General features: G+C 32.9%; 1 protein-coding gene across 3 annotated transcripts in view; it reads right to left on the minus strand.

Annotated features, from left to right (window-relative positions):
• Positions 1-26,654, minus strand: part of GRIK2 (glutamate ionotropic receptor kainate type subunit 2) — a 644,466-nt gene that overhangs the window by 146,666 nt on the left and 471,146 nt on the right. For all 3 annotated transcript variants that reach the window (XM_059176999.1, XM_059177000.1, XM_059177002.1), the window contains exon 12: positions 15,894-16,117. In XM_059176999.1, the coding sequence (XP_059032982.1) occupies positions 15,894-16,117 (224 nt within the window). The remainder of the gene's footprint in view (positions 1-15,893; positions 16,118-26,654) is intronic.

The raw sequence follows: 26,654 nt of genomic DNA on the forward strand, positions 1-26,654 counted from the left end.
CTCTGGGGCCCTGCACGCTGTTAACACTCTGGCTCCAGTTCTATGATTAACTGTGATCAACCACCAGACCTTTGTCAGGTTGCTTTAGTTCTTTAGACTTCCATGTCTTCATTTATGGGCATGAAGTTCTACTGATTATATGTTAAAGTTTTGTTTACCGGTGACAGACCCAGATTTTATAGAAGGTTATTTTATTTAAAATGATGTTTGTACTTTTCTTCTTACTAAACATATAATTGTTTTCCTAAATGTCATCATGCATTTAAATGACACAGATAATTCCTGTCATTCTACTAATCTAAATTGTTCCAAAGTCTTTCAAGAGTTGATGACTTTGTACTATAAAAATGACACACTTGTGTGCCAATGTCTTATTTACATATATATCTGAACTAAATTTCTTAATATTTTTATATTGTGATATTTTCTTTATACTGTAAGTCTCTGGCAAACTCTTAGCAAGCGTTTTAAGATAGTCATTTTATTGCTTTGTTCATGATGCTTTGTGCCACTGTTCATAACTTGATGAGTATACAAGTGTTTGGTTTTTAAAGCAATAAATGAGGGAAAAATAACAATCAAAAGCAATGTGTTGTTGTTCATTATGCTACCACCTCCTAGCGAGGACTAACAGTCACTAATATTTATTGGGCCAATAAATCAAATCTCAGGTAGGTAACAGGTGGTTCATAGAGCCAGAGACTGCAAATACAATCGTTGTTTGTTGAAGTCTAGCATTGTGGTTACAGACAATCATATCTTCTACAGACATCTTCTATAGGCAATGCTTAACACCAAAACACCACTTATTCTTTTCTAACTTCTTGAGCCTACAGTGCAGATGTTGTGCATTTTTAGAATGTGCCTCACCTTTCATGCCTTTTAGAGTACAGTCTCTGGATGGACTAATTTCTTATTATCTCGTAGCTTACTATGTATATTTGTCCTTTTGGAACATTAAATTTTAAATCCTTCCATATAGACTGAACACATATTAAGTGTGCATTTTTCCACATTGCTTAGCCAATATTCTAGAAATAGTGGGTGGTCAAAAATTGGAGGATGGATTTAAGTCTCTGGAGTTTATGGCCTTAACCCTAGGGTTTAAAAAAGACCAGAAACATACACAAAATTTTGTTTTCTGCGTAAAATTCAAAAGCTAAAGCATCTGTAGGAAAGCCTTCTCACAAAATTCCTTTCCAATACCCTGGTTAAAAAGAAAAAGGAAAAAATATATACAGTTTTCTAACAAACTGGATTTTTGAAATAATATTTTGTGTACATTTTATTCTACAATAGAATTTCTGAATAGGTTTTCATATTTGAATCAAGGAGCTGAATTATTATCTCCAGTTGTTGTGTTTTGTACTAAAAATCTTTTTTACCACCCAGAATGTTCATCTGCATAACTGTAACTGTCTTATGTAATACTTTTTTACTCAAGCAAACTTGAAAAATACAAACTCTATCTTTATATTTCTGAAATAGCTTAAGTATAGTTTCTTAGCAGGTTATCTCAAGTATATATTAGATTTTATGAACGGGAAACACATAAGGAGATATATTTATTATATTGTGATTTATAGAGCTAATACTTACTGATATGTTGGTGGGTGGATAGGGAGAAAAAGAGAAAGAACTGATAGACCTAGCTGGAATAAATTTCAAACAACAAACAACAACAACAAAAATCATGATGTATTATCATTTAGGACCCAATAAGAATTTATATAATCTCAATCTTGTTGTAAGCCATGATCATTGACAACAAACACTCTTAGTGCATATTATCTTATGATCACAAAGAAATAAATAATATACCTTCATTGATTCTAAGAAAGAATTAAGCAACACTTGGTCTAAATTTGAGAAAGAGTGGCTGTCATTTGTGAAGCTTTTATCTAACAGCATTTTTTATTTGCAATAGGCTAAGACCTAAGCCATAATACTTTCCATTAACTACAAATGAGAATGTGTAAGAGGAGCTGGAAGGCTGCAAACAAAAGATTAAAATGAGTGACTGCCTTGCAGGATGGACCATAAAATCCTTTGATAATTGCATTCATTTTAAGATGAGCCATTCAAAATTGCTACCTGTCTAACCTGCAGAAGATGAACAAACTAGAAGCATGGAGATAAAAATGCTGGTTGTCCCTAAACAGGCCATTTTAATATCACTATAGTTGAGTTTTAGACACTCTAGGCTTACATGTGTGTTGAATATGCTTATTTTCTGGCTTTTTGCACTTATGCTACTTGCACTCTGTGTAGAACTAGAACATTAATAACTATCATTTGATGTTGTCCAATATGTAAATTAGATTTAAAATGCAGTGACCTCCTTCAGCCCTGATTACAGAGTGTGGGCCATAAGGTAGACAAATATGGTGCTAAAAGAAAAGCTTACCACCTCATAAAATATGTAGCTTCAAAATATATATAAGACTAAACATCTACATAATTTATATACCTAGAATGTTGATAATTTATAGAACAGATAACTAATTTCATCATTACAGTAAATACAAAATAAAGTATCAACCATTTTATAAAATACTCCTTCCTTTAACGAATAAGGTAAAATTATCAATAAAACTGGAATTTATTTAAGCCATGTGCTTGCTCTCAAATCAGTATGAAGTCAGTATGAAGAAAGCTTTATTGCTAGGTTTATCATTATTCCAAAATAAGGTCTGTTGCTTTTTCCAAATATCTAATTCCTTTCAAACTTTCAGTAAATGTAGGGAATTTTTAAAATATTCAGTGACTGTCTTTTCAACAATAACAAATCTTGATTTTATAACCAAATTCACAAATAAATAATAATGAGTTGTCCTGAGACCAGGCATTTTTAAATGAAAGTTAATTTTTTAAACTCCATAACTGAAATAAAATTTTCCGCATACACCATTTTATTTTTAAATAAAGAGGAAAGAATGTCTCATGGCCAAAAATGTCTAGAAAATGTGGAGTTAAACAAACATACCCAAATTTCTTTACTGCAGGGCTTTTCAGAGCCTTTAATCTGCTAATAGTGAATTTTCAAGAGGAGGATCTAGTACAAAGTTCTCCCGACTTTCTTTGATTATAGAACTATCTCGGGTTCATTTTTCCTCCCTAGAAACAGTTTAGTATTTGATGTTTTGTAAATACTGCCCTGTGATATGTTATCATACATGTATCTTATAAAAGTATTATGGATCCTACCACATTTAACAATTTTTTGCACCAACTTCTTCATTGCTTTATAAAAGTTAGGGAAAACATTGATGTATTGGATATTCCACATCAAAAATAAGCCAGAATTGCTTTCTATGGGATTGAAAATTTTTATTTTGATAGCATCAATTAAGATAATATTAGAATAACAATTCATGCTTCCTGTGCAAAACTAATTTTGTAAATTCTTGTCTTAAGACTACAGTCAATATTCTAGAAATGGTGGGTGTGCAAAAAGAAAAGTGACCGGAAAGGAAGTAGAATATACCTCTAATGTATGAAATATCTACACTTACTTTTCATATATTTTTAAACAAGCATCATTGACTTGTTTTAAAGAGAATGCCAGTTGAAAATTACAAACAGGAAGGAGTCAGGCTACTTAGAAACAGGCACCCTGAAAACAGATGAGAAAAAGGGAGAAAGAAAACTTCAGAAGTGTACATTTGAAATAAGAAATGTGAGAGAACTGTTTGCATGGGTAAACATTATTTCACAATATAATAAACTCTAATTCATATCTGATAACATATTTCCTACTTAAAAGAACTAAGGTGGCAAAATACCCAGGTAAAAGAAACATATCCACATCCTCTTTTGCATCTAGGAAGTAAAATAATTCTAGCCAATAAGATGTTGAGAAGAGAACGCTTTTCCTTTCTGAGGCAAAGGCGCTGTCTTTTGTCTTTTGCTTCTCTTTTCTACCTTCTTCCTGCCTGAGTCACAGATAGGATGCCTGGCATTGCAGTGACCATTTTGCAGTCTTGAAGATAAAAGCCTCAGTCTAGGAACAGTGTAGCACACACATAGAGGGTGCCAAGCTTCTCAACATCACCTTTCAGCAGTGGTTTCAATCTTGCCCTGCCCACCTATAGCCTCTATGAGAACAGCATGTGAAACTACCTACATGTGAAACTATTCCTACTAACTAACTATTCCTACTTCCTAAGCCTATTACTGAGATTTCAGGGGACATCAATTCATGTATAAAATATTATTACTGAATGATCTCGGACAACTTTTTTCCTTTCAGTATTTCTGATTAAAAAACTGTAAGCAAGGAAAACCACTTCATAGTTAAAAAATTTCTATGTAAAGAGTTGAAGATTCCAAATTTAATGATAACATCTCAATAATTCAGAAAATACCAGAATCCACAAGGACTCATTCCATGAGATTTTCTCTTAGCTAAAGTTTTTCTTAGTGTATTTTTTCTTTTCTTTACCCTAAAAACTTTAATATGCAGTTGACTTCAAAAATAGTCATGCTCATTTTTAGATATCAAATTATTTTCATGAATGAAAGGATTAATTGGTATTTTCTTTAAGTTTAGAATTACTTTAAAGTTTCTAATGGTATTAATAAAAATCCAACTCTGTAATTTTGTGAAACTTTCAAGGCCCCATCACATTGCCATCACCATCCACATATTTTTCTGACACACCCCAAGTATCTGTGCAAGCAAATCCACTGGGCTCCCTGCTATTCACTTTTACGAACTATGCTTATCCTTTTATTTCCATATGTTATAAATTAGCAGTATTGCAGAGCAATCTCATAATTTTGCACCTATCTCTCCAACTCTGGATTCAGTAAGATTCCATTGGTAGCTCAATACTAGTTGTACTGGTAATATTTATATCACAGAAATTGTCTATTGCTGCAAATCAGATTTTCTCCTTGCTATAGCAGTTGCTAAGCCAGAACCATCACATCACTGAACAATATACACCATTATATTAAATTGTCATGCCATATGTCGCTCACTAATTAACCTTAGCATTGTTTAATTGCAGCTTTAGTACCATAAAGTCATCAGATTTACACAGAATGAAGTACAAGGATTATCTGTATATGAATGCTACAATAATATGCTATTGAACATATTATTTAGTAGATCTAAATGGGTTGAAAGGGTTTAATGAGATGGTAACAATGATCAGTTCCACTAATTTGTAAATTTATTAACGGCAAATTTAAACTGTGATCAATTTTTGTTAAAAATATAATCTTGAGGAAAAATAAAATTACTATTAGCTATAGATGTATAACTAGAAATAATAATGTGTTTTCAAAATGTAAGACTTCCTCTCAATTCCCATTTAAAATTTATATTTGACATAGGAAATTAAGTTCAACAATAGGCTGATTTTAGATCCCTTATGACCTATTTTTAATCCTAAGTGATTTTTTAAATATTCATAATGGTATACTGTAATCCATCCAAATTTTAAATTTCCCAGGATTGTTTTTATGGTTATGGAATAAAAAAGTCTGTATTATAATCATCTGCTGATCATTTTAAGACTCCTGAAGGAAAGGCATTATTTTGGTTGCCCTAAAATTCGGATTTAATTTTACAAAGGTAAAATAAAAATACATAACTCTACACTTAACTGGAATCTATTTTTTAAGTATGCAGTAGATTTTATATAATCTCATTAAATAGCTACTAATGCAATTTTTTAAAAACCTAATTGTCCAGATTAAATTAAGAGTGGCTTTAAATTGGGAACAATAAGGAAAATATCCCACACAGCAACATTGCATGCAAGAAAGTATAGATTTGTCCTATCAATAATTTCTTACCAACATAGTTATTTGTTTGCAAGTGAAGAAACAAACATTAGAAAACAGTTTATTTTTAAATTGGTTGGAACATAATATATATTTAAAAGAATTCTTTCGTAGACTTAAATATCAGAAGTGTTTAGCTTACAACACACTTGCTAAGTATTTTCGAGCAGTAAGTCCAGTATTAAAAGCTCAAGGCAGACTGTCTTAGATCAGTCAGATGGTTATGTGGTTTCTAATACTGGAAAATGAAACAGATTATACTTTTAGAAAAATGGATGCTCAATACATAAATGATGTTATCAACAAGAACCTGAAGCTAGCATTGAAAAGGTAGCATCTGATTTTCTAACATCACTTGGATGTTTAAATTGATTTAGCTAATATGCAAATATCTGGATTATAAAAAAATATCAAACCAGCTACCATGAACATATAAGGCACATTAGGCTTTTTTTCCTCATTGAATTTTTAACTATAAAATTAATTTTAATAAGTTTCATGAGGTTTAATGACTTTTGGGCTTTCTTTTTTTTTCAAATAAATATCTTCTGAAATTATACTGTATTGTATCCTATAAACCAATAAGATATTTAAAAATAAGTGTATGCACTTCATATGCAGTTTAGTATCTAAAACAACTGAAGTATGTTTGGAAAGCATTCACCATTTTTGTTTTCAACTCAAATATCTGAATTAAGAAATATCAACATAAATGTTTTAAAATTTGGGACAGAAGGAATATTTTAAATATATTTTTTAACATCTTCATGATTGAGAAAATTTGAAGCCCTAATTGCAAATTGTAGTGATATGAAAAAAAAATCAACATACATTTCCCTTAATGTGAATATTGATTTTGTATCTCCTTCTACAATACAAATTTTCACCATTTTTTTGAAATCTCACTTTAGTAATACCATTCCAAAACATATCTTCAGTCAGTGTACTGAATTGCTAAATTCATATTGAAACACACCTCCCAGCACCCGCTTTCTCAGTACCAGTAATAGTAAGGGAAGCAGGGAAACACTTACCTAATTTTATTATGTTAAAATAATATTCAGGTGCATATTCTGAACCAACTTAGATGACAGTTGTAGCCCTAATCTGTTTATAATGTTTATCATGCCAGTAACATTCAAACCCTACAATTTCACCTTTGCTTCAAATATTAAGTCCATTAATTTAATAGGAAAATCTATTATAAATCCATTCACTTCATTTTATCATTTCAGGAGTAGTCAGACAAGGGCACATGAAAATGGGAAATATTTTAAAATAATTAATTAAGATTAAACATCTTTCATAAAGAATAACAGGAAACTAAGTTATATCCAGGCTGGGGAAGGGCAGAGAGGGTTACCGTCTACATATTTTTTAAAGTATTAAAACTAAAATTATGTTTGCATCTAATATATATTAGAATAAAAAGAATTACTATAGTTTTAAAATGCAGGTGTGCATAATTACCTCATTAATAGGATTTTTGTCATAAAGTTTGTCAGGTTAATTTCTGGGCTTCCAAACAAAACTCCAAAAGTATCTCTAGCAGAGATAACTTCACATTTTAAGAGTGTCCTCTTCATGTAAGAGTTAACCAGAATTATTTAAAACTATAGGTTTTGTAAAATCAATAGAATAGTTTATATTGTCATTTGTTTTATTAATTCTATTTATATACAAGCACTTACTATTCAAATATAATATTGAAATTCCTATAGCAATTTGAAAGACAGATGATTTTTTTCCTAAAAACTATATATGTATATATACCCAACAGGATTGATATGAAAACAATTTTACTTGAATGATGTAATTATGTAATGGAATGTAAAAAATTATAGCAATTAAGGTGCTGTGACATGCTCTAATGAATGAAGTTACAGTGGTTGATGACACTGTGTCTCCTACTCATTAATTATTTGGATAGATTGTATTATTTTATATAACATGATGAAATAAGTCATAAATTATCACTAAAATTACATCCATACATTTTCATTTAATATTAATGATATTTCCCTGAATCTATGAATTATAAAAAAAATTAAAAAATCAATAGCATTTGGGTCTCTAGAAAAGTTCATAATGTGACCTATTTCTCTATATTTTTCATAATGTGGTAGAATTCTTTGACTATATGCAGCTAATAATTTTCAGGGGATGAAACTAAGCATCCCTAGAGAAATGGCTTAGAAAGCAAATAGGTTTATATGTTTATGAGGCAAATCTGCTCATGTGTGACTTGCTAATGTGTCCTGTTTAGGTGCCTAAGTGATTAGAAATATTTTTTAAGGTTTCTGATTTGCAAATCTAAAGAAAAAAGACACATTTTTTAAGTGTGGCAATTGAAGTAATTCTTTCAAAGTATTATAAAACTGCATACTGCTAACATGTAGTACAAATATTTTATAGGAGATTCTTTTAAAAATATTACTTAAAAAGATAGCTAAGCTCTTGTTTTTTCTAAAATCTTAGAAGGAAACATGAAAGGTGAATTTAACATGATAGTCAAGGGAATCAAGTGATATAAATTCCTTTTCTGTTTTCTTTTAAATCTGTTTTATTTAAAGCTTCCTCCCTATAATAAATTAGAATTTTAAAAAGTAGAATGCTAGCATTAAACAAAAGCGAAATATTTCTAACCTCATTTGCTAAGAGTAAGGGAGTGAGGTTATGTATTCCTATTCATTCCTTACATCAAAATGTAAAAACACAGTTACTAAAAAAGAAACTAATAAATTAATCTCTCCATGGTTCTCAGATAAAACCTGGCCACCGTTGACATGCAGTTTGTATTAGTTTTCCTCCTTTTCTTTCTCTATGACTTCTTCCACATAACCCACCAGCCCAGTACAAAACTATATAGGAAAGAGTCTATTGCAAAAGAACAGCTTTATCCAGGTAAAAATGTTACTGATTTAGGTGTCAAGCTTACTATTAAATTTTTACTATTAAAAAAAATTACTAAAAAAAATTGACCTATTTCTCTATATTTTTCAAGACACCTCTTTTTTTGTTTTAACAGAATACCCTCAATCATTGAGCAAAGACATACATACACACACATTATATGTTTATATATGTGTCATGTTTATATGTGTGTGTACATGTATATACATACATGTGTATACATATATACATATGTATATGTATATAACATATACATATGTGTTTATATGTGAGTATGTTTATATGTGAGTATATATGTATCCACTCATACTCATATGTAGTATATAGATATACTATATAGATAGATATCGTGTGTGAGTGTGTGTGTGTGTGTGTATCCCCTAGTTTCAGATTTTAAACACCTTTCTTAGGTGACTGAGAACCCCCCAATGTCTGAGGGGACTATTTTTCTGGAAACTATAGACAAGCAGGAACACAATATTGTTTTGAGAATTAACACACAAAAAACAAGCTGGGAAAATGGCTTCTTAACAAGGAATTCACAGTACCCTGCAGCTATAGAAGAGGTAGCTATCCAGAGATTGCAAAATAGGGAAGAGTAAGTGTATCAACTTAATATAAAAAATACTTGGTTCTCTTTATCTTGTTGGTTCTTAAGAGTCATCTCAAAGAATTTCTTTCTTTTGGTTAAAAAGAGAACCCTAAAACAAGAAAAGAAAAAGAATAGAGTAAGAGAAATAACCATTCACAGTATCGTTCTTATTAGCGTTTCAATCTGAATTAGCTAATAAGAAACGTATGAGATGTGGTGGCCAACTGTTGAAGATGACACTACACTGCTTTTCCAAATCTTTCAAAGAAAAAAAAGTAATTTCTTACAAGACCACCACTTCTCAACAGGACATCTGTGTGTGCGTGTGTGCATGTGTGTATAAAAACCAGAATTACATATTCCATAAAGGATTCATTAAAAACAGAGGTATCTTTTTTGTTAGCAAATATAATAAGTTAATAAACATTCATCTTCAAGATTTTAGCGTTCTTGAAATTCTGAACATGACTCTATATACTGCAATTTATTAAAATTTGTATCTGTTATTTACTGAGCTAGATACTGTGGAACTTCTAAATTGAAACAAATTATAGTTCTCAGAAGCTCATTGGCCAATATATTTATTGAGTGAACACACTTGCAAGGGCTAGACAGACAGCTTTTTCGCCTCTATAAGTCTTTGAATTCAATTTAGTGATGGAGGTGAGGAAAGACAAAGAGGCAAATGATTTATCCACAGTGTATGAAAAATAAAAATGGACTATCAGACCCGCTTTTGTGCTTGTATTTACTTTTGCCCTATCAAAAAAAAATTATGTCAAAAAATAATTTTGGAAAGGAGATCAAAACTTCTAAAATATATTCAAGCACAATCAACCATCTAAAAGAAAATGCCAACAAGCATTTGCTCACAGAAGACTACCCCCCCAAAAAAATCACTTCAATTTTAAATTGTTTTTTTCTCACTCAATCATTTTTAAATCTTTTTTCTTGTAAATGTCTCTCCTAATTATGAAACTAAGAGGTGGAAAATATGTCATGCTTGAGGTTTTGTTCTTTTTCCTATATAGATAATTTTAGTCAAAATCTCCACTGCCTTAATTATCTAGATACTATATTCTCCATAAGCTGAAAAGAAGTCACCAATTCAACTTACTTTCAATTAGTTTGGTTCTACTAATTATACAAATGGAATTTTTTTTTTTCTGGGTTGGTGACTCCATGTCTGTTTCAGAACCATGAACATCATTGGAACCATTACAAATAAAGAGTTAAATCATTTTATAATAGATTTACCAAGTAATACTTATGAGAAAAAAAACTAGTAATATAGAAGTAACCTCATTTCTTATGGAAAAGTGGTTTGAAAGGGCATTTAGTTTTAATCAATGGTGACTTTTAGGTCCATAATTGAGGTAGTTGTTAATATAATCAATTTTAATAATCACTTTCATATGTGTGAAAGGCACACCAGCAAAACAGCACTATTTCAAGCCAAATTTTCATTAAATTCTAGGAAAATTGTTACATGGAAAGAGGAATAACCAATAGGGTTTCCTGTAGTTTACTTAAGTAAACAAAATTACTAAAAAAAGTAAAAATCTATCTAAAATTGTGTTATGGAAAGGTAAAACTGAAATGGTTTTCTAGTAAGAGGTGGGCAAGTTGGTGGCAAAGGCACACAACAAAATTGGCATTTCATTTCATTGTGAAAACAGTCTTTTTGACAGCATATTAGTTTAACATTGAACATCCCACCAAAACAGTTATCCATTTCCAAGTGCATAATAATTCATTGTTGCCCTTCACTGTACATTAAATGTCACCCATCACTGTGACAAGAATATAAAAGCTGTTGCACGCTAGACAGGAGCCTACATCAAAGCTGTTTATGCAAGCACTTTGGACATGGTTTTCTACACTCAGTTAAACCATCAAAAACAGTGTTTAGAACATCTTTACCTATGAGTACCAAGAGAAATACAGAAAATTTTTATAAGTAGAAATTTCAGTAAGGCAATAGCCTTGTCATCTTGTGACCGCAGACCACATTACTGTGAAAATGTATGTCAACACAGTCCTGATGGTCACTGTATTAATAAACCCTTGAGTAAATTCTAGGGAGACCATCTCCTACTCTCTAATCCAATAATACAATAGATGATATTCTATATTCTAAAAAATCATGCAAAGTCATTCAACCCCACAACGTACAAGAAACTCCTATATTCTTTTTAACTCAGAAAAACTAATGTTATGTACTTAACACATTGAATATTCTTTGATTTGTTATCTTTGCTAAGAAAGCCAGGTTAGTCAATATCACTTGCCTTCTTTTCCTCTTTTTCCTATATTTGATCATATTCACTTATTTATTTAAATAACCTGAGAAATTTCTGTAATAATATTCTTACTAAAAAAAAAAACTTATATAGTATTACTTTTCTTCTCTAGTTTATTTGTATTTAATTTTAAAATGTCAATCTCAGAATAAAATATGCAATATTATTATAGGCTTAGTGAATTATTACTAAGGTTCCATCAATCCTGTTGGAGGGTAATGTGGATAGCATTGTGCTCTTCTTTTAAGTTTGGTCCTCAGTTATTTACCTCTACACCAAACTACTAAGAACCCTAGACCAAGATTTACATGCTGAATTTCAAAATAGCTCTGTTAAAAGGAAAAAACAAAAACAAAAACAAAACAAAAAACAAAAAACCCCAAGAAACTCCAACATTATGGACATTTAAATTGACTCATTTTATAAATAGAATCTACCGCGTCAATATTATCTGTTGTTTAATAAGGGAAATATTTGAAGCAAGGTGAAAAACACGTCTCCTTCTGAGTATAAAGGGTGGATGTCCTAACCAGACTCTTTATATGACTAACTGGTATCTCTATACTAATACACTTAGGTCAAAAAAATATATAATATAAAGAGAGAGGGAAAAGGTTTAGGGACAAGTATGATTAAGTACAAGATTGTCATGTACAAGATTTCTTCCTACTTCTCTGTCAGCCAAGAGCTATGGTTAGGATATCCAGGATAAGGCCATTCCATGTCTAGAATGCCAAACCTCAGGCTCATCCTTACTGTCAAATGATAGTTTTCCACTAATTCAGATAAGCATGCTGATTATGCCATTATGCTATAAACAATAATGCAAGTGTTTGCAAGAGACCATAGATTATAAAAGCATACCAAGACAAGTAAGACCACATATCTCTTAATACTGGTTAAAAAAAAAAAACAAACTTAGAACATGTTAAGTATTTGTTAGATAAATCTTTTTTTTTATATAATAAGGGTGAAGGGAAATTTTTATTTTTTTAAATTTTTTTGAAGATTCCTTTTATTTATTTGACAGAGAGAGACAGTGACAGAGAGAAAATAAGCAGGGGGAGTGGGTGAGGGTGAAACAGGCTTCCCATTGTGTAGGGAGCCCACGGTGGGGCTCTATCCCAGGACCCTGGTATCATGATCTGAGCCAAAGGCAGAGGCTTAATGACTGAGCCACCCAAACGGCATCACAATAATAATCTACTTTTAAATTTAAGTTTAGAAAAAATAAATTCCAACAATTATGATCAGTACTTTATTATAAAATTTTGTTGTTGGCATGGTATTTAGTACTTTGTGATTTTCAGTGAGAAGGAAACATATATCTGAGAATTTTTTAAATGTAATTTGTCTTTCTTTTTTTCCATGATCATTATGGAGATAAAGACAAAAAATATAAAGATAAATAAAATGCCATATTTATTTTGATATCAGTAATAATGTTATTAAGTTCATCAGTGATCTCTACACGACATAAGATACGGTCTTCATGCATATGTTAAAAATCAAAATACTACAGGGTGCCTGTGTGGCTCAGTGAGTTAAACCACTGCCTTTGGCTCAGGTCATGATCTCAGGGTCCTGGGATCGAGTGCCGCATCGGGCTCTCTGCTCAGCGGGGAGCCTGCTCCCCTCTCTCTCTCTCTGCCTGCCTCTCCATCTACTTGTGATTTCTCTCTGTCCAATAAATATATAAAATCTTTAAAAAAAATCAAAATACTACATTTATTATGAATTGATAACAAATATCATAATACCATTTAAATTAGGAAGGTAATTAAGTTCTGAAACTGAAACATGGCCATTTTGTCTGTATTTGCACATCATGAACTGCTTTCATGGTAACAAGAGTTCAATACACACCGGAGTGGATTTTTCTTATTGCAGTGAAGAAGATTTCAATTTTATAAGTTAATTTGGCTTTGGTGTTCCAGTTTAGAAGTTAAATGAATTCTATTCAAAAGTTTTCTTAAAAAAAACAATTTTCTTTTAATCTGAGTTTTTAGTGTGTTGTTTTCAATTTAGTAATATTTATACAAGATTATTTTAATATTGAGAATTGAACAAAATATTTCTGAGACAATCTGCAAATAATCTATTTTCATATTATGCATATTTACCAAGATACCTAATATTATTTATTACTTAATATAGGCTATCCAACATTGTTTATTATTTAATAGAATATATGTTCTTTCATCCATAAATGAATATATTATACTTAATTTTTGAAATTGTATGAGACTGTTCTCACATTGTTGAATAAGATGTTGAAATAGAATCACTTTCAAATTCATTCATTAATAACTATTAATAAAATATAACATAGTATTCCAGAATTTAATGACACTAAAAAATGGCACACAAGCTAATGTTATGTTCTCAAAAATGACATGGGTTTATCCATTCTGAGTAAAATTAGTACGGGTTACAATAATTACACAGGTGTTATATTGTTATTTTGTTGGATGGTTTATCAAACTGAGAGTTAAAGAAATATTTTGAAAATTAGATGAGTGCATAACCAATCCACATGCCTCTATTTGCAAATGTACTTTTCAGCTGGAAAAGAATTCAGATGTTTCAGTATTTGGTATTGAATGTAATCTCAGAAGATTTGGGCTCAGGAAATTAGTAATATCTGAAATTCCTAATACGAATTTGAGGTAACTCAATAGTCTCTATCTAAGGTCCCCTGGAAACTACAGTAGACTTAACTCAGCTTGATTGATGCCTACACAATTGCCTCAGAATGGTCTCAGGACATTTACCTCTCGGTTCTGATTTTATCCTTCCTGGGAACTTTCGTTAATTTGATTAAGAAGGAGCAGGTGTACCTGCAGAGAGCAAGAAAGGCTTTCTCTGTACTTTGGAGTATTTATTTTTCTGTCTGCCTGTGGGCAGGCTGTAGAGTTCTCCAGCCACTGAATTATTTACACTGTATTCCTTGAACTTGTTTCTGTGAAGACATATAAAACAGGACGGTTTGTATTGGTCACTATAAAAATATATGTAACTGATGCTCAAAATGAAAAGGTTGTTTTGTCTTCACAAGACATGGAAAAAACTGGAGCTAAAAATTTATGAACTTCATACTTCAAATTCTCTTTTTGGGGGAGAACTTTAAACTTCAAATCAAAATTATAACATGATTTACCATACAGCTACAAATGTTATATGTACACATGATTCCAATATAAATTTCACCCCAATGCAAATTATAATTGTCTGAAAGACTCATGTGTTAATATTAAACCAGTTAGGTAGAAAATTATAAATTTTATGGCATTTATATGTAAATATCAAAAAATCTGAGTATAACTATAAAAAAGTACATATATCAAAATACTGTGCTACTTCTAGAAGTGATTTCATTCCTTTTTTAATTGAATGAACTAAGTGTTTTTTTACTGCTAGGAACAAATACATGACTGCATTGAGAAAAGAGTAAGTTCAAGAAAGGATAAACATCCTTAGTAATAAATTTGTCAGAAGAACGTATATAATTGAAAAAAATAACCCTCATACTTAATATTCAATTTTGATGATGGAGGCCAAAATATCTGTAGTTATACATTAAATTTAATTTGTGAAAAAAAGAGAAATTTTATGTGGAAAATAATTGTAGTCTTTTTATAGTTAAAATGCTTATTTTTAATTAGTCATGGTTCATTAAATAAAGCCTCCTTTTAAATTTCACCACTTTGGTTTTTTTCTTACGACTGATTTATTAGTTCAAACTAATAAAATACATTATTTTGTTCTCTGGCACAAGAGAAATCTTCAAAATGAGGAAATACTTTTTATGTCCTAATGATTTGGACTGCTTTTAGATTCTTTTTTTTTTTTTTTAAAGATTTTATTTATTTATTTGACAGAGAGAAATTACAAGTAAGCAGAGAGGCAGGCAGAGAGAGGAGGAAGCAGGCTCCCTGCTGAGCAGAGAGCCCGATGCGGGACTCGATCCCAGGACCCTGAGATCATGACCTGAGCCGAAGGCAGCGGCTTAACCCACTGAGCCACCCAGGCGCCCTGCTTTTAGATTCTGATTAAAAAGAGTAAACTCTACCAAACTTATAGCTTACTGACACAACCAGCATGCTTTCTGCCAAAAAGGCAGCATAGAATATTTTCACAAGTTATGGGATTCTTCAGAGTTCATTATTCTTCAGCACCCCAAGGGAAATAAAGAAAAAGAAAAGTAAAATTATTGTGACTTTTGACAATTATTAGTTAGAAAAAGGAGGTAACAATTGCCAAAAAAATCACAAAAGTGAGCATGTTACCTGGCTATGACAAAGAGCACACAACTGACACCCAAGTAAGCCAGCAGAATATACATCCAGATATCAGGGGAGAGAGGATTCAGGAAGGAGAAGACGCCTGGGTTTGTACCATTGGGTTTGCGGTACAAAATACTTATTCCAAGTGTCATAAAGGGCTTGGAAAAGTCGATGACCTTCTCTCGAACGTAGGTAATAGCCAGTGGGGCAACTGCAAGGTCAGCTTTCTGTATAGAGAAACAGAAGAAAGGAGGGGGAAATTGGTTCTAAGTCTCAAGAAAGAAGTCAGTATCCAAAACAACACTTCACATTTGAGAATTGTCTGAAAAGTATTACATTAACATTTAAAGCATTCTTGACTCTGAATGGAAGCATCTGTTTTTTCTGCTACTCATTTCTACGTCCTTCTAGATTAGCAAACCAACACTTACTGCACATAATAAAGAGAAAAACTGTACAGAAAAAACTGAAGAAACTATTGTACCTTCAATACCTGAATTGTTATGCTATGGGATCGTCTCATAATTATTTTTAATCTAAACTTAAAATAAACCACAGTATCGGTTATGACTTCCTTGGTCAGATTCTAAATAGTAGTAATAATAATATCTACTTCAAATTCTTTAACTGATAATCAAGAATCATGTTTTCCTGGTTATAGGTACAGTTAAAAGATTTTAGTCTTTGAATAATTAACATTTTGAAAATCATCTTTTAATGTGATTGTGTTTACTGCCCCTGAGTTTTGTTTTTATCCCTCTAATTTGTTTTATATTATTTAATGAAAATCCTTGCAGCCTTGCCTAAATCACATCAGGAAATGAGTTTTTCAATTTTCACAAAGTTGCTAATTTTCCACGGTAGCTTAAATATGTTAAATTGCTAGTGCTCTTCACTCATCATGCTATAACCACCTGTCATGATGAACTTCAGCTCTAATATATTGAAAGAAATAATTATAATATTTTAAAATAATAAAGTCACCTATTCCCATACATGACAGGAAGCTATATTTCTACATTCATTTTATTTTCATAAACTCACGGGGCTTTCAGAAGTGCTCCTTGTAGTGAGCTACAGAGAGATGTATGAAATAATGAAATTGGGCCTCCACAGTTTCCTTACCTCAAGGATTGTTAGAGAACTTAAAGAGACTTCTCTAAGAAGATACCTTCGTTGACAATATTATTCTGGGTATGTGTTTGTGTGCATCTGTGTGCTGGGTGTGCTGGGTGTGGGGAAGAGGGAGCAGTTAGATGCTTGAATAGAGTATCTTTGAGTAGCAATGGAGAGAGAAAAACATGTCTCTAAAAACTAGGAGGGGAGGAAACAGGGTCTTAAGGGCCCTGGAGAAGGAATCATCATATTTCAAATTCATAAATCAAAGAAAACAACAATTTAGCAATAATAATAGCTAATGTCCTTTAAGCATCTGCTATGCAACAGGCACTGTGCTAAGAACTTTACATGAATTGTCACATTTAATCCTTACACAATCCCACTATTATTCCCATTTTCAGATAGGAAACTGAATCCATGAGAAGTCAAAAACTTGTTCATGGTCAAAGAGCTAACTGAGCATTGGAACTAAAACATAAACCCCAAGCTTTTGGAACCACTGCCCAAAACTAATCATGATATGCACCTCAGATGCCAGAAATGGAATCATGGAGACATTGCTTGATCATTTATCAAGGAGTTTATAGAGATGAAAAAGGGAATACATAGAAGCAAGGAGCGTGATCACTAGATTACAGTTAATGAGAATTTAGACGGTGAGGTGAAGAGTTTAGGCTGATGGAATATTTTCCACAGGAAGAGAGCATTTCCTCTAAGACAGAAGGGAAGGACATACAGATGGTTTGAAAAAGTAAACAAGTTTGTTAGAGAAATAAAGCAGGTAAATAAAGTAATCATTTAAGAAACAAAGATTCTAGTAAAAAATGGACATGAAACGGTGGTTTGCTCATATTTAAGGGGTTGATTATACAGCCCAGTGTACCTATGTGCCACTTTGCTTTGTAACCTCTCTCTTCCTAGGCACAAAAAAAGTAGAATTTCAGGGACGCCTGGGTGGCTCAGTTGGTTAAGCCACTGCCTTCAGCTCAGGTCATGATCCCAGGATCCTGGGATCGAGTCCCGAATTGGGCTACTTGCTCGGCGGGGAGCCTGCTTCTCTCACTGCCTCTGCCTGCCTCTCTGCCTGCTTGTGTGTACTCTCTATCTCTGGCAAATGAATAAAATCTTCAAAAAAAAAAAAAAAAGTAGAATTTCACCACATGTCAGGCATATAAGTGTATATACTTTAAACAGCTAAAATATTTTTAAATTCATGATAGGTACCAAAAGAATTTAGGAAAACAATTAAAATAACATATGCTAAGACAAAACTACTACACTGTTCCAAAAAAGTTGTTCAATAGGCATATATTAATATGACTGGCTAGACATACACCAAAGTTCATTTTGTGTTATTTTTTAAAGATTTTATTTATTTATTTGACAGAGTGAGAGAGAATACAAGCAGGGGGAGCAGTAGAAGAAGAGGCCGATTCGGGATTTGATCCTAGGACCCTGGGATCATGACCTGAGCCAAAGGCAGACTCTTAACTGACTGAGCCACCCTGGCACCCCAACATACACCAAATTTTAAATATTTTTATTTATTTATTTATAGAGAGAGAGCACACACTCGTGCATGAACAGGGCAGAGAGGAGGGGAAGAGAGGGAGAGGAAGAGAATCTCAAGCAGACTCTGTGCTGAGCGCAGACACCAACATCGGGCTCCATCTCAGAACCCTGAGGTCACGACCTGAGCCAAAACCAAGAACCAGGCACTCAACCAACTGGGCTACCCTGGTGCCCTGACATACACCAAATTTTAAAATTTACTTAGCATTGCCTAAAATACAATTTCTATTCCAAATACAAAATGGAAAAAATACAAAACATTACACAGTAAAATATTTTCAATGATAAAAATTCAAAAAATTCAATGATAAAAATTCAAAAATTCAAAAAAATTTGAAACCAAAGTTACAGACAGTTTTAGACATTTAGTTAAAAAAAATAAACATATCAACAGACTGTGATACATCCATATGACAATATTATCCAGCAATAAAATGAAATTAACTATCAAGGTGCGAAAAGACCTGGAAGAACTTTAAATGCATACTGCTAAGTGAAAGATGCCAGTCTGAAAATGTTCCAGTCATATGCTGTGATTCCAATTATATGACATTTTGGAAAAGGCAGAACTACAAAGGCAATGAAAAGATCTGTGGTTGCCCCAAGGACTCGGGGAGCAGAGTGACAAATAGGTGGAATGAGAACATGTTTACGACAAGGAAACTATTCTGTAAGAAATAATAATGGTGGGTACGTGACACCGTGCATTTATCAAAAACCATAAAACTGTACAACACAAAGAGTGAACCCTGATGTAAACTCTGGACTTTAGCTAATGTCTCAATACTGGTTCAACGTTAACAAATGTACTACACTGATGGAAGCCGTTAATAATAATAAGGGGAAGTGTGGAGGTGGGTAGAACGGGAGAAGGTATAGAAACTCTACTTTCTGTTAAAATTTTTCTATACACCTAAAACTGCTCCAAAAATATCTATTTTTTTTTAAATAACAGGCTGTTTTAACCATATCCTCAATTAATGCTATTTAATGTTATGTTGATTAAATTAATTAGAACTTAGTTGTTACCACTAATAGGTAAAATACAAAACTTATCAAACATCAATTGTTAAAAAAACCAGTCTCTAATTACACACCAAATATATTTCTTAAATTCATTTAAACAATCAGACCTCTGGATTATCTCGTAGCAGTAAAGAACATTATTGATACATAATAGCATTGTCAATGAATACAATCTAACTCCATTACAAGTCTATTAATAATATAATAGTTTTGAAATATAATCAAGATGATGTATTAAAAATGTTTAAAATGACAGATGTGCTATTTTCCCATCAACTGCCATGTTATTAAAGACTAAGCCATTGGAGAAAAGAGCCTGATGGTAAATTGCATAATCCAAGAATTTTATCTCTGTCTGTAAAGGTTATGATTCCATGAACATAGATTTAGTAATTGGCATTTCATTTTGTTTTAAGACTTTAAGTTTTTATTTAAGTTCCAGTTAACATCCAGGGTAATATTCATTTCAGGTGTACAATATAGAGATTCAACAGTTCCATTCAACATCAGGTGCTAATCACAACAAGGGCACTCCTTATCCCCACGGGTGTTTTATTTTAAAGAATAAAATAAAGATGAAAGTAATAAAGTAATCTTGCATTAGGAAAAGCCAATGGTCAAAATTGTTTGAAAAAATCTATTTCAGCCAAAGAAAAACAAAGCAGTTACCTGTTATGTGTCATACGAATAGCACAAAGGAAAGGAAGAGCTCAATTCTACCTGATCAAGTTGGTGAAGGCTTTACCAAATGATTACACTTGTGTTGTGTTATGAAGAAAGTGTCTGAGATGACAAAGGTCTGAACTGAGAAGGTGGCAACAGCAGGGGAAGAAAGTCTCATGAAAGTGGCTTAAATTAAATGTGTCCATTATGGGCCAAGACGATATTCTTTGCCCCTATCATTTCCATTAATCCTTACAACAGTTCTACCAAATTTCTAGTGTGATTTTCTCTTTACAGATGAAAAATCCAGAGTCATGAGAGTATAAGGAATGTATATTTCCAAAGATGACTTAATCATATTCATTTCTCACTTTTTTTCTGTGCAATCAAATTCATCATAACTATTTCTCCTGCTATATTGTTTCTGTATTTCCTTGACCAAAATGATCTTCCCTATCCTCTACTATACACATTCTATAGAACACACTCTGGTTCTTTTCTTCTTATGTAGCCCTCTTTGAACAATCCATACACACTAATTTCTCCTGATTGAATTTTTATAGCACTTGTAAGCTGAACCATGTAATTTAATTGTAACTATATTTAACATTGTGTTGTTTCTAATGTTTTCACATACAAGTCAACTAATATGAGAGACCTGAACATAAACATTATAATTGTGTTGTCCCTGTTCCGGAGAGTGCAGGCACTTGGGGACCTGCAGCCGTGCCCTTCAATCAAAGCACATAACTCTGAACTGAGAAAAGGGTGAAGAATCCCTCTTTGGGAATTTCACAAGGATGCCTGGGCTGAAGCTACCTTATTAATATAATATATTTTTATTTAATATTCTATCATTCGATGTGAAACTCTTAAAAATTGTTTTATGATAATAATCAATCGAGGAGTGTCTGGGTGGCTCATTCAGTTAGATATCTGCCTTTGTTTGACTCAGGTCATGATCCTGGAGTTCCAGGATTGAGTTCCCAGTCAGGCTCCCTATTCAGCAGGAGTCGGCTTTCCCTCTGACCCTATCCCCTCTCAACTTCTCTCTCTCTCTCTCTCTCTCTCTCTCTCTCACTCTCAAATGAATAAATAAAATCTTTAAGAAAAATAATCAATCTAAAATCCCTAGGGCATTGAACAAAATCTGATACCAAGGAATTGCTTGGTAAATGTTTGCTAAGTACAGTTTCAACTTAACTAAAATACAATTTAACTAAAATATTCAAAGAAAATCACTCAGAGAATTTCAAAGTAAACTTTTTTCCTGATCGCACTCTAGAAATAAGATTTATTTGTTCATTAATGCAATTTCTTGTGGACTAACCCATCTAGGCGAGAACAGAATAATTCTTTTTATGGAGTTATATAACTAATAGCAATCCTTTGATTAAAGTTTTATAGAATAATGGTAACATTGATTGGTCTAATTCTAGTTACCTATTACAAAAATTAGATAACAAAGCATATCTTCATGAATGTCACAATGACTCCAAATTTGATCATGTTGAGAAAACCTTCTTTATGAAGTCGTACCAAGAACATAATATGATATTATTTTATAATACAAGTTCTGGACAGTGAAATGTCTTTTTTTTTTTTTTTAAGATTTTATTTATTTATTTGAGAGAGAGACAGTGAGAGAGAACATGAGCGAGGAGAAGGTCAGAGGGAGAAGCAGACTCCCCAAGGAGCTGGGAGCCCAATGTGGGACTCGATCCCGGGACTCCAGGATCATGACCTGAGCCGAAGGCAGTCGTCCAACCAACTGAGCCACCCAGGCGCCCCTGGACAGTGAAATGTCTTATGTGTGCTTCTGAAAGTTCCTGTAATTTAACAATGGAAAACCAGTTCTAAACACTTTTCATTTCTTCATGTTGTGAAGTGCTCAGGAAAATGGATAAAATGGTACATTTGAATAAGTTGTAAATATTTTACCTGATTTAGCTAAGACATTTAGGCCAGTTAATTATGACTTGAATTTTATGTGACTTATAAGGGACACCACACTCTCCTAAACTCTTCATCGTGCATAATGTGGACACCTGCTTTTGCCTCTGTGTGCACTTTTAGGGAAAAAATGTTCACTTTCTATACACATGGTGTGCCACCTCCACCAGTCTCCACCTGACCACACCCCCTGCACTCTTGCAGTGGCCATGCTTTCATTCTTGCCCAACTAGTGTCTATTCTTCATCCAAAGGCAAGTTCTTTTTAAAACACGTGCCAGATTATCACTTCTGGCTCAGAATTCTCCAATTACTTCTAGCACACATAGAATAAAACCTAATCTTGTCCTACAAAGCACTAGGAGAAATGGCCACTAATTATTTAATCAAAATCAGTTCCTAACACTCTTCTGGTCTTAGCGGGATCACTATTGTTTCAGCAACTCTGGTCACATGGCTAATCTTTAAATGTGCACACATTTCTGTCTCAAAGACTTTATACTTGTTTTTCCTTTTGCCTGGAAAGCTTGAAGATGAAGATGCCCTTCATCTACATGCCTTATTCACTTGGTTGAATGTTCTGATGTGTCTGTTCTCATATCAATCACTCAAAGGGATCTTTGCTGACCACTCAGTCTATCACTTTTTATCTCCTTACCATGTTTTCAGTTTCTACATAAAACTTATCATGACCTGAAATTATGTCATTTCTTGTTGGCCTACTTCCAATAGAATGTATGTCTCTTTTGAGTAAGGAGTTTCTCCATTTTGTCCACTTTTGCATTTCCAGTGCCTACTACAGTGTCTGGGTCATTAAATATTTTTAAATGATTGAGTGAATGCATTAAGCCATCATTATTGCTGATCCTTTCCCCAGTACTTCCCTAAACTTCTTTCTTATACTAAAAAAGAAGTTACCTCATTCCATTATGTTAGTTAGTATTCATTAGGTTGTGTTTAAGAAAAAAAAAATGTAATGAGATTAAAGTTACACATTTTATACATGTGAAAACTTAACTTGAAACTTCTATAAATTATGTTATATACAGTATATAAACTAATATCTATTTGTAGTTTTATATATTATATTTATTTATTATATTATATTTTAGAAATATGCCGTCAGTTGCTTTTCACCAAACCACGTACTAACAACATTGTGCACAGTGTACAGAGGGCAATTTAGTTATGAAATACAAAGATGTCTTTACACATGAAAGACCTGCATAGGGACAAATAAGAAAGAATTAAACACAAGCTAGATCTGTGACTTTATTAATGCTTAAGTAAGCCTACTGATAATTTCAAACAATACTGACTACATATGCCAAGTTTGCCAAAAATGCCAGAATGAAAAATAGACTTTCAACTGGTAATTCTTAAGAAGAGCCATGGCTCTAAAATATTTCTAGAGTTTGATGGGTTTTTTTGTGAGGGGAGTAAGGCTGAAGGGGATTTGATTGTTTTTGTTTTGTGTTGTATTCTTCACATTCAGTTCTGATTTTGTTGTGAACTCTCAACTGGATGGCTTATAAATGTTTATATTTCTGTGCTAGAATTGTTATGGTATCTTCCTTTCTCATTTCAGTATTTCCAGGGACTCACTTGTTTTTTAATGGAGTAGTTTAGTTGATTTAGCTTGCTTGAAAAAAATAAGTACACAGAAACTGAGGAGTGTTTTCCATATCGACAATTTCAAGAAAACTAAATTTCAATTAAAAATAATCTGAAGGGGTGCCTGGGTGACTCAGTTGATTGAGCAGCTGCCTTGGGCACAGGTCATGATCCCAGGGTCCTGGGATGAGCCCCACATCAGGTCTCTGCTCAGTGGAGTGCTCTCCCTCTGCCTGCTGCTCTGCCTACTTGTCCTCTCTATCACTCTGTCAAAAAATAAAACCTTTAAAAAAAAATCTGAAATCATTCATATCAATAAATTCAAAGCGGAATTTAGTATATCTGTTATTCATGAGCAAAACACTGAATGATGGAGTCTCTGACATTTTTTGTTCTGCATTTTGGGGATATAGAGTTCTTGATTTTAAAATAACTAATACCTTTTAAAATTATAATATAAATGAAAATACTTTATTCTAAGACAATCACCCAAATGTGAAAAATATTCTATTATAATCTATAATCTTTATAGTTATACATTTAAACATACATAAAAAAGGAAAAATCCACAATATTACTCAAACTTAATTCTATTGTATCAATCAAATAAGAATCACTTGAAAAGACAGAGAGAGAATGAATGGCTTCTTTGAAACAAATTTATATTAAAAGTTTCAAAATAGGGCACCTGGGTGGCTCAGTGGGTTAAGCCTCTACCTTCTGCTCAGATCATGATCTCAGGGTCCTGGGATTGCACACCACATCGGGGCTCTCTGCTCAGCAGGGAGCCTGCTTCCCCATCTCTCTCTGCCTGCCTTTCTGCCTACTTGTGATCTCTCTCCCTCTGTCAAATAAATAAATAAAATATTTTTAAAAAGTTTAAAAATAGAAAATACAAGCAACTCAAAATAGTATTTAAAATCTCATGTTATTTCTTGAACCTAGAAAACATTTACACAGTTTCTTATTATTGACTGAAGGTATTATTTCACCTATATATTTTCTGCTAAACCTTTTTTCATTTCCCAGTTTACATGGTATGGGATCACAACCAGTGGACTAAGAAAAAACTACTATCACTAAGATGAATGACTGTGAACTATAGGGAATCTTTCTAATGGAATTGTGAACTTACAATTCTGCTCTGTGAACTGTCTTCAGTGGATAAAGGATTAAGCACACTGAATTATCAGGGTCTGTTTTAAAATAATAGGTAAGTTATAACAACTGTAAATAATCTATGATATAAAATGTTTTAGTATGATCAGTAATCAATAATCATATAATCAAATCAGTAATCAATCGGTAATAAAATCTTTTTTAAAAAATATTTATATTGATATAACAGCTAGTAATTATTTGTGTTGCATGTGTATATCTTTACAATTTAGTCTCTAGCAAAAAAAAAAAAAAAAAATATTTGCAACATCTTCTTTGGGCCCCATGACTAATAAAATTTCCTGAGTCTATATTGTTATTTTTTTTAAGATTTCATTTATTTATTTGACAAAGAGAGACACAGCAAGAAAGGGAACACAAGCAGGGGGAGTGGGAGAGAGAGAAGAAGGCTTCCCACTGAGCAAGGAGCCCAATGTGGGGCTTGATCCCAGGGCCCTGGGACTATGACCTGAGCCAAAGGCAGATGCCCAACGACTGAGCCACCCAGGTGCCCCAAGTCTCTACTATTTAATAATTAAGTTTTGTGAAGGTTTAACTATACTGGTTTATTTAATATCTGAAAAATTTTGAGGTATGAAGGAATTTAAATCCTGCCATCTATCTTGAGTCATTCATTCACGAATTTATTAAACAATTCACTAAATTATTCAACAATATTTATCTTGGGTGACAGTTCTATGGGTGTTGCTGTTCCAATGTTCATAGCACTGGCAGAGCCAGACAAAGTGAACAAGAAGACAGACACGAAGCATGAAAAAAATTAGAGGATGTAATTTCAGGAAGTAAAGAATGTTAAGGAGTGAAGGTAAAGCCTGATAAGAGAATCAGAGTGTGACTAAGAAGAAAGGCAGGCACTCTTTTTTATCAAATGGACAGAGGAACCTGACATTTGAAACGTCAAGGTCCTGACATTTGAGTCCAGATTACAGTCAAGTCAGAGATAAAGCCCTGGCAGGGTCTGAGCAGAGTTCCTCTGGTGGAGGAGATTGTGAGTCAAGAAAGCTCTGGGGTGGAAGCAAACGAGCTAGGGAGCAACAAACAGTGTCTCTCACTCTCCTGACCTCCTCCCCCATTAATCATTCTGTTGACCCTCTCCAGAAAATCCCACTGATTATAGAAACATTGTATGAAAAGACACTCCAACCATAAACAAAAGGTGTCAGATTTAAGAGAAAATTTGTGTCACTGCACTTTTTTTTTTTTTCTAATGGCATTCTCTGTGTGTTTCTTCCACTAAAATAAAATACCATTTTGATTTATTCTCTTATCTTTATTCTATAAATGTGATCTCTACAAATTATTGTGTTCAAATTCAACTGCAAGAAAACTACTTGTGCCTTAGAATTTGTTAACATACCTACCTACTTACCAATTAAAAGTTTAATCAAAACACTGATCCCGGGACACCTGGGTGGCTCAGTTGGTTGAGCAGCTGCCTTCGGCTCAGGTCATGATCCCAGCGTCCTGGGATCGAGTCCCACATCGGGCTCCTTGCTCGGCAGGGAGCCTGCTCCTCCCTCTGCCTCTGCCTACCATTCTGTCTGCCTGTGCTCACTCTCACCCCCCTCCTCTCTCTGATAAATAAATAAAATCTTTAAAAAAAAAAAAAAAACACTGATCCCATGATGTTGTAACTCAG

Source organism: Mustela lutreola, chromosome 6, assembly GCF_030435805.1.
Source record: "Mustela lutreola isolate mMusLut2 chromosome 6, mMusLut2.pri, whole genome shotgun sequence".
Lineage (NCBI taxonomy): Eukaryota > Metazoa > Chordata > Mammalia > Carnivora > Mustelidae > Mustela > Mustela lutreola.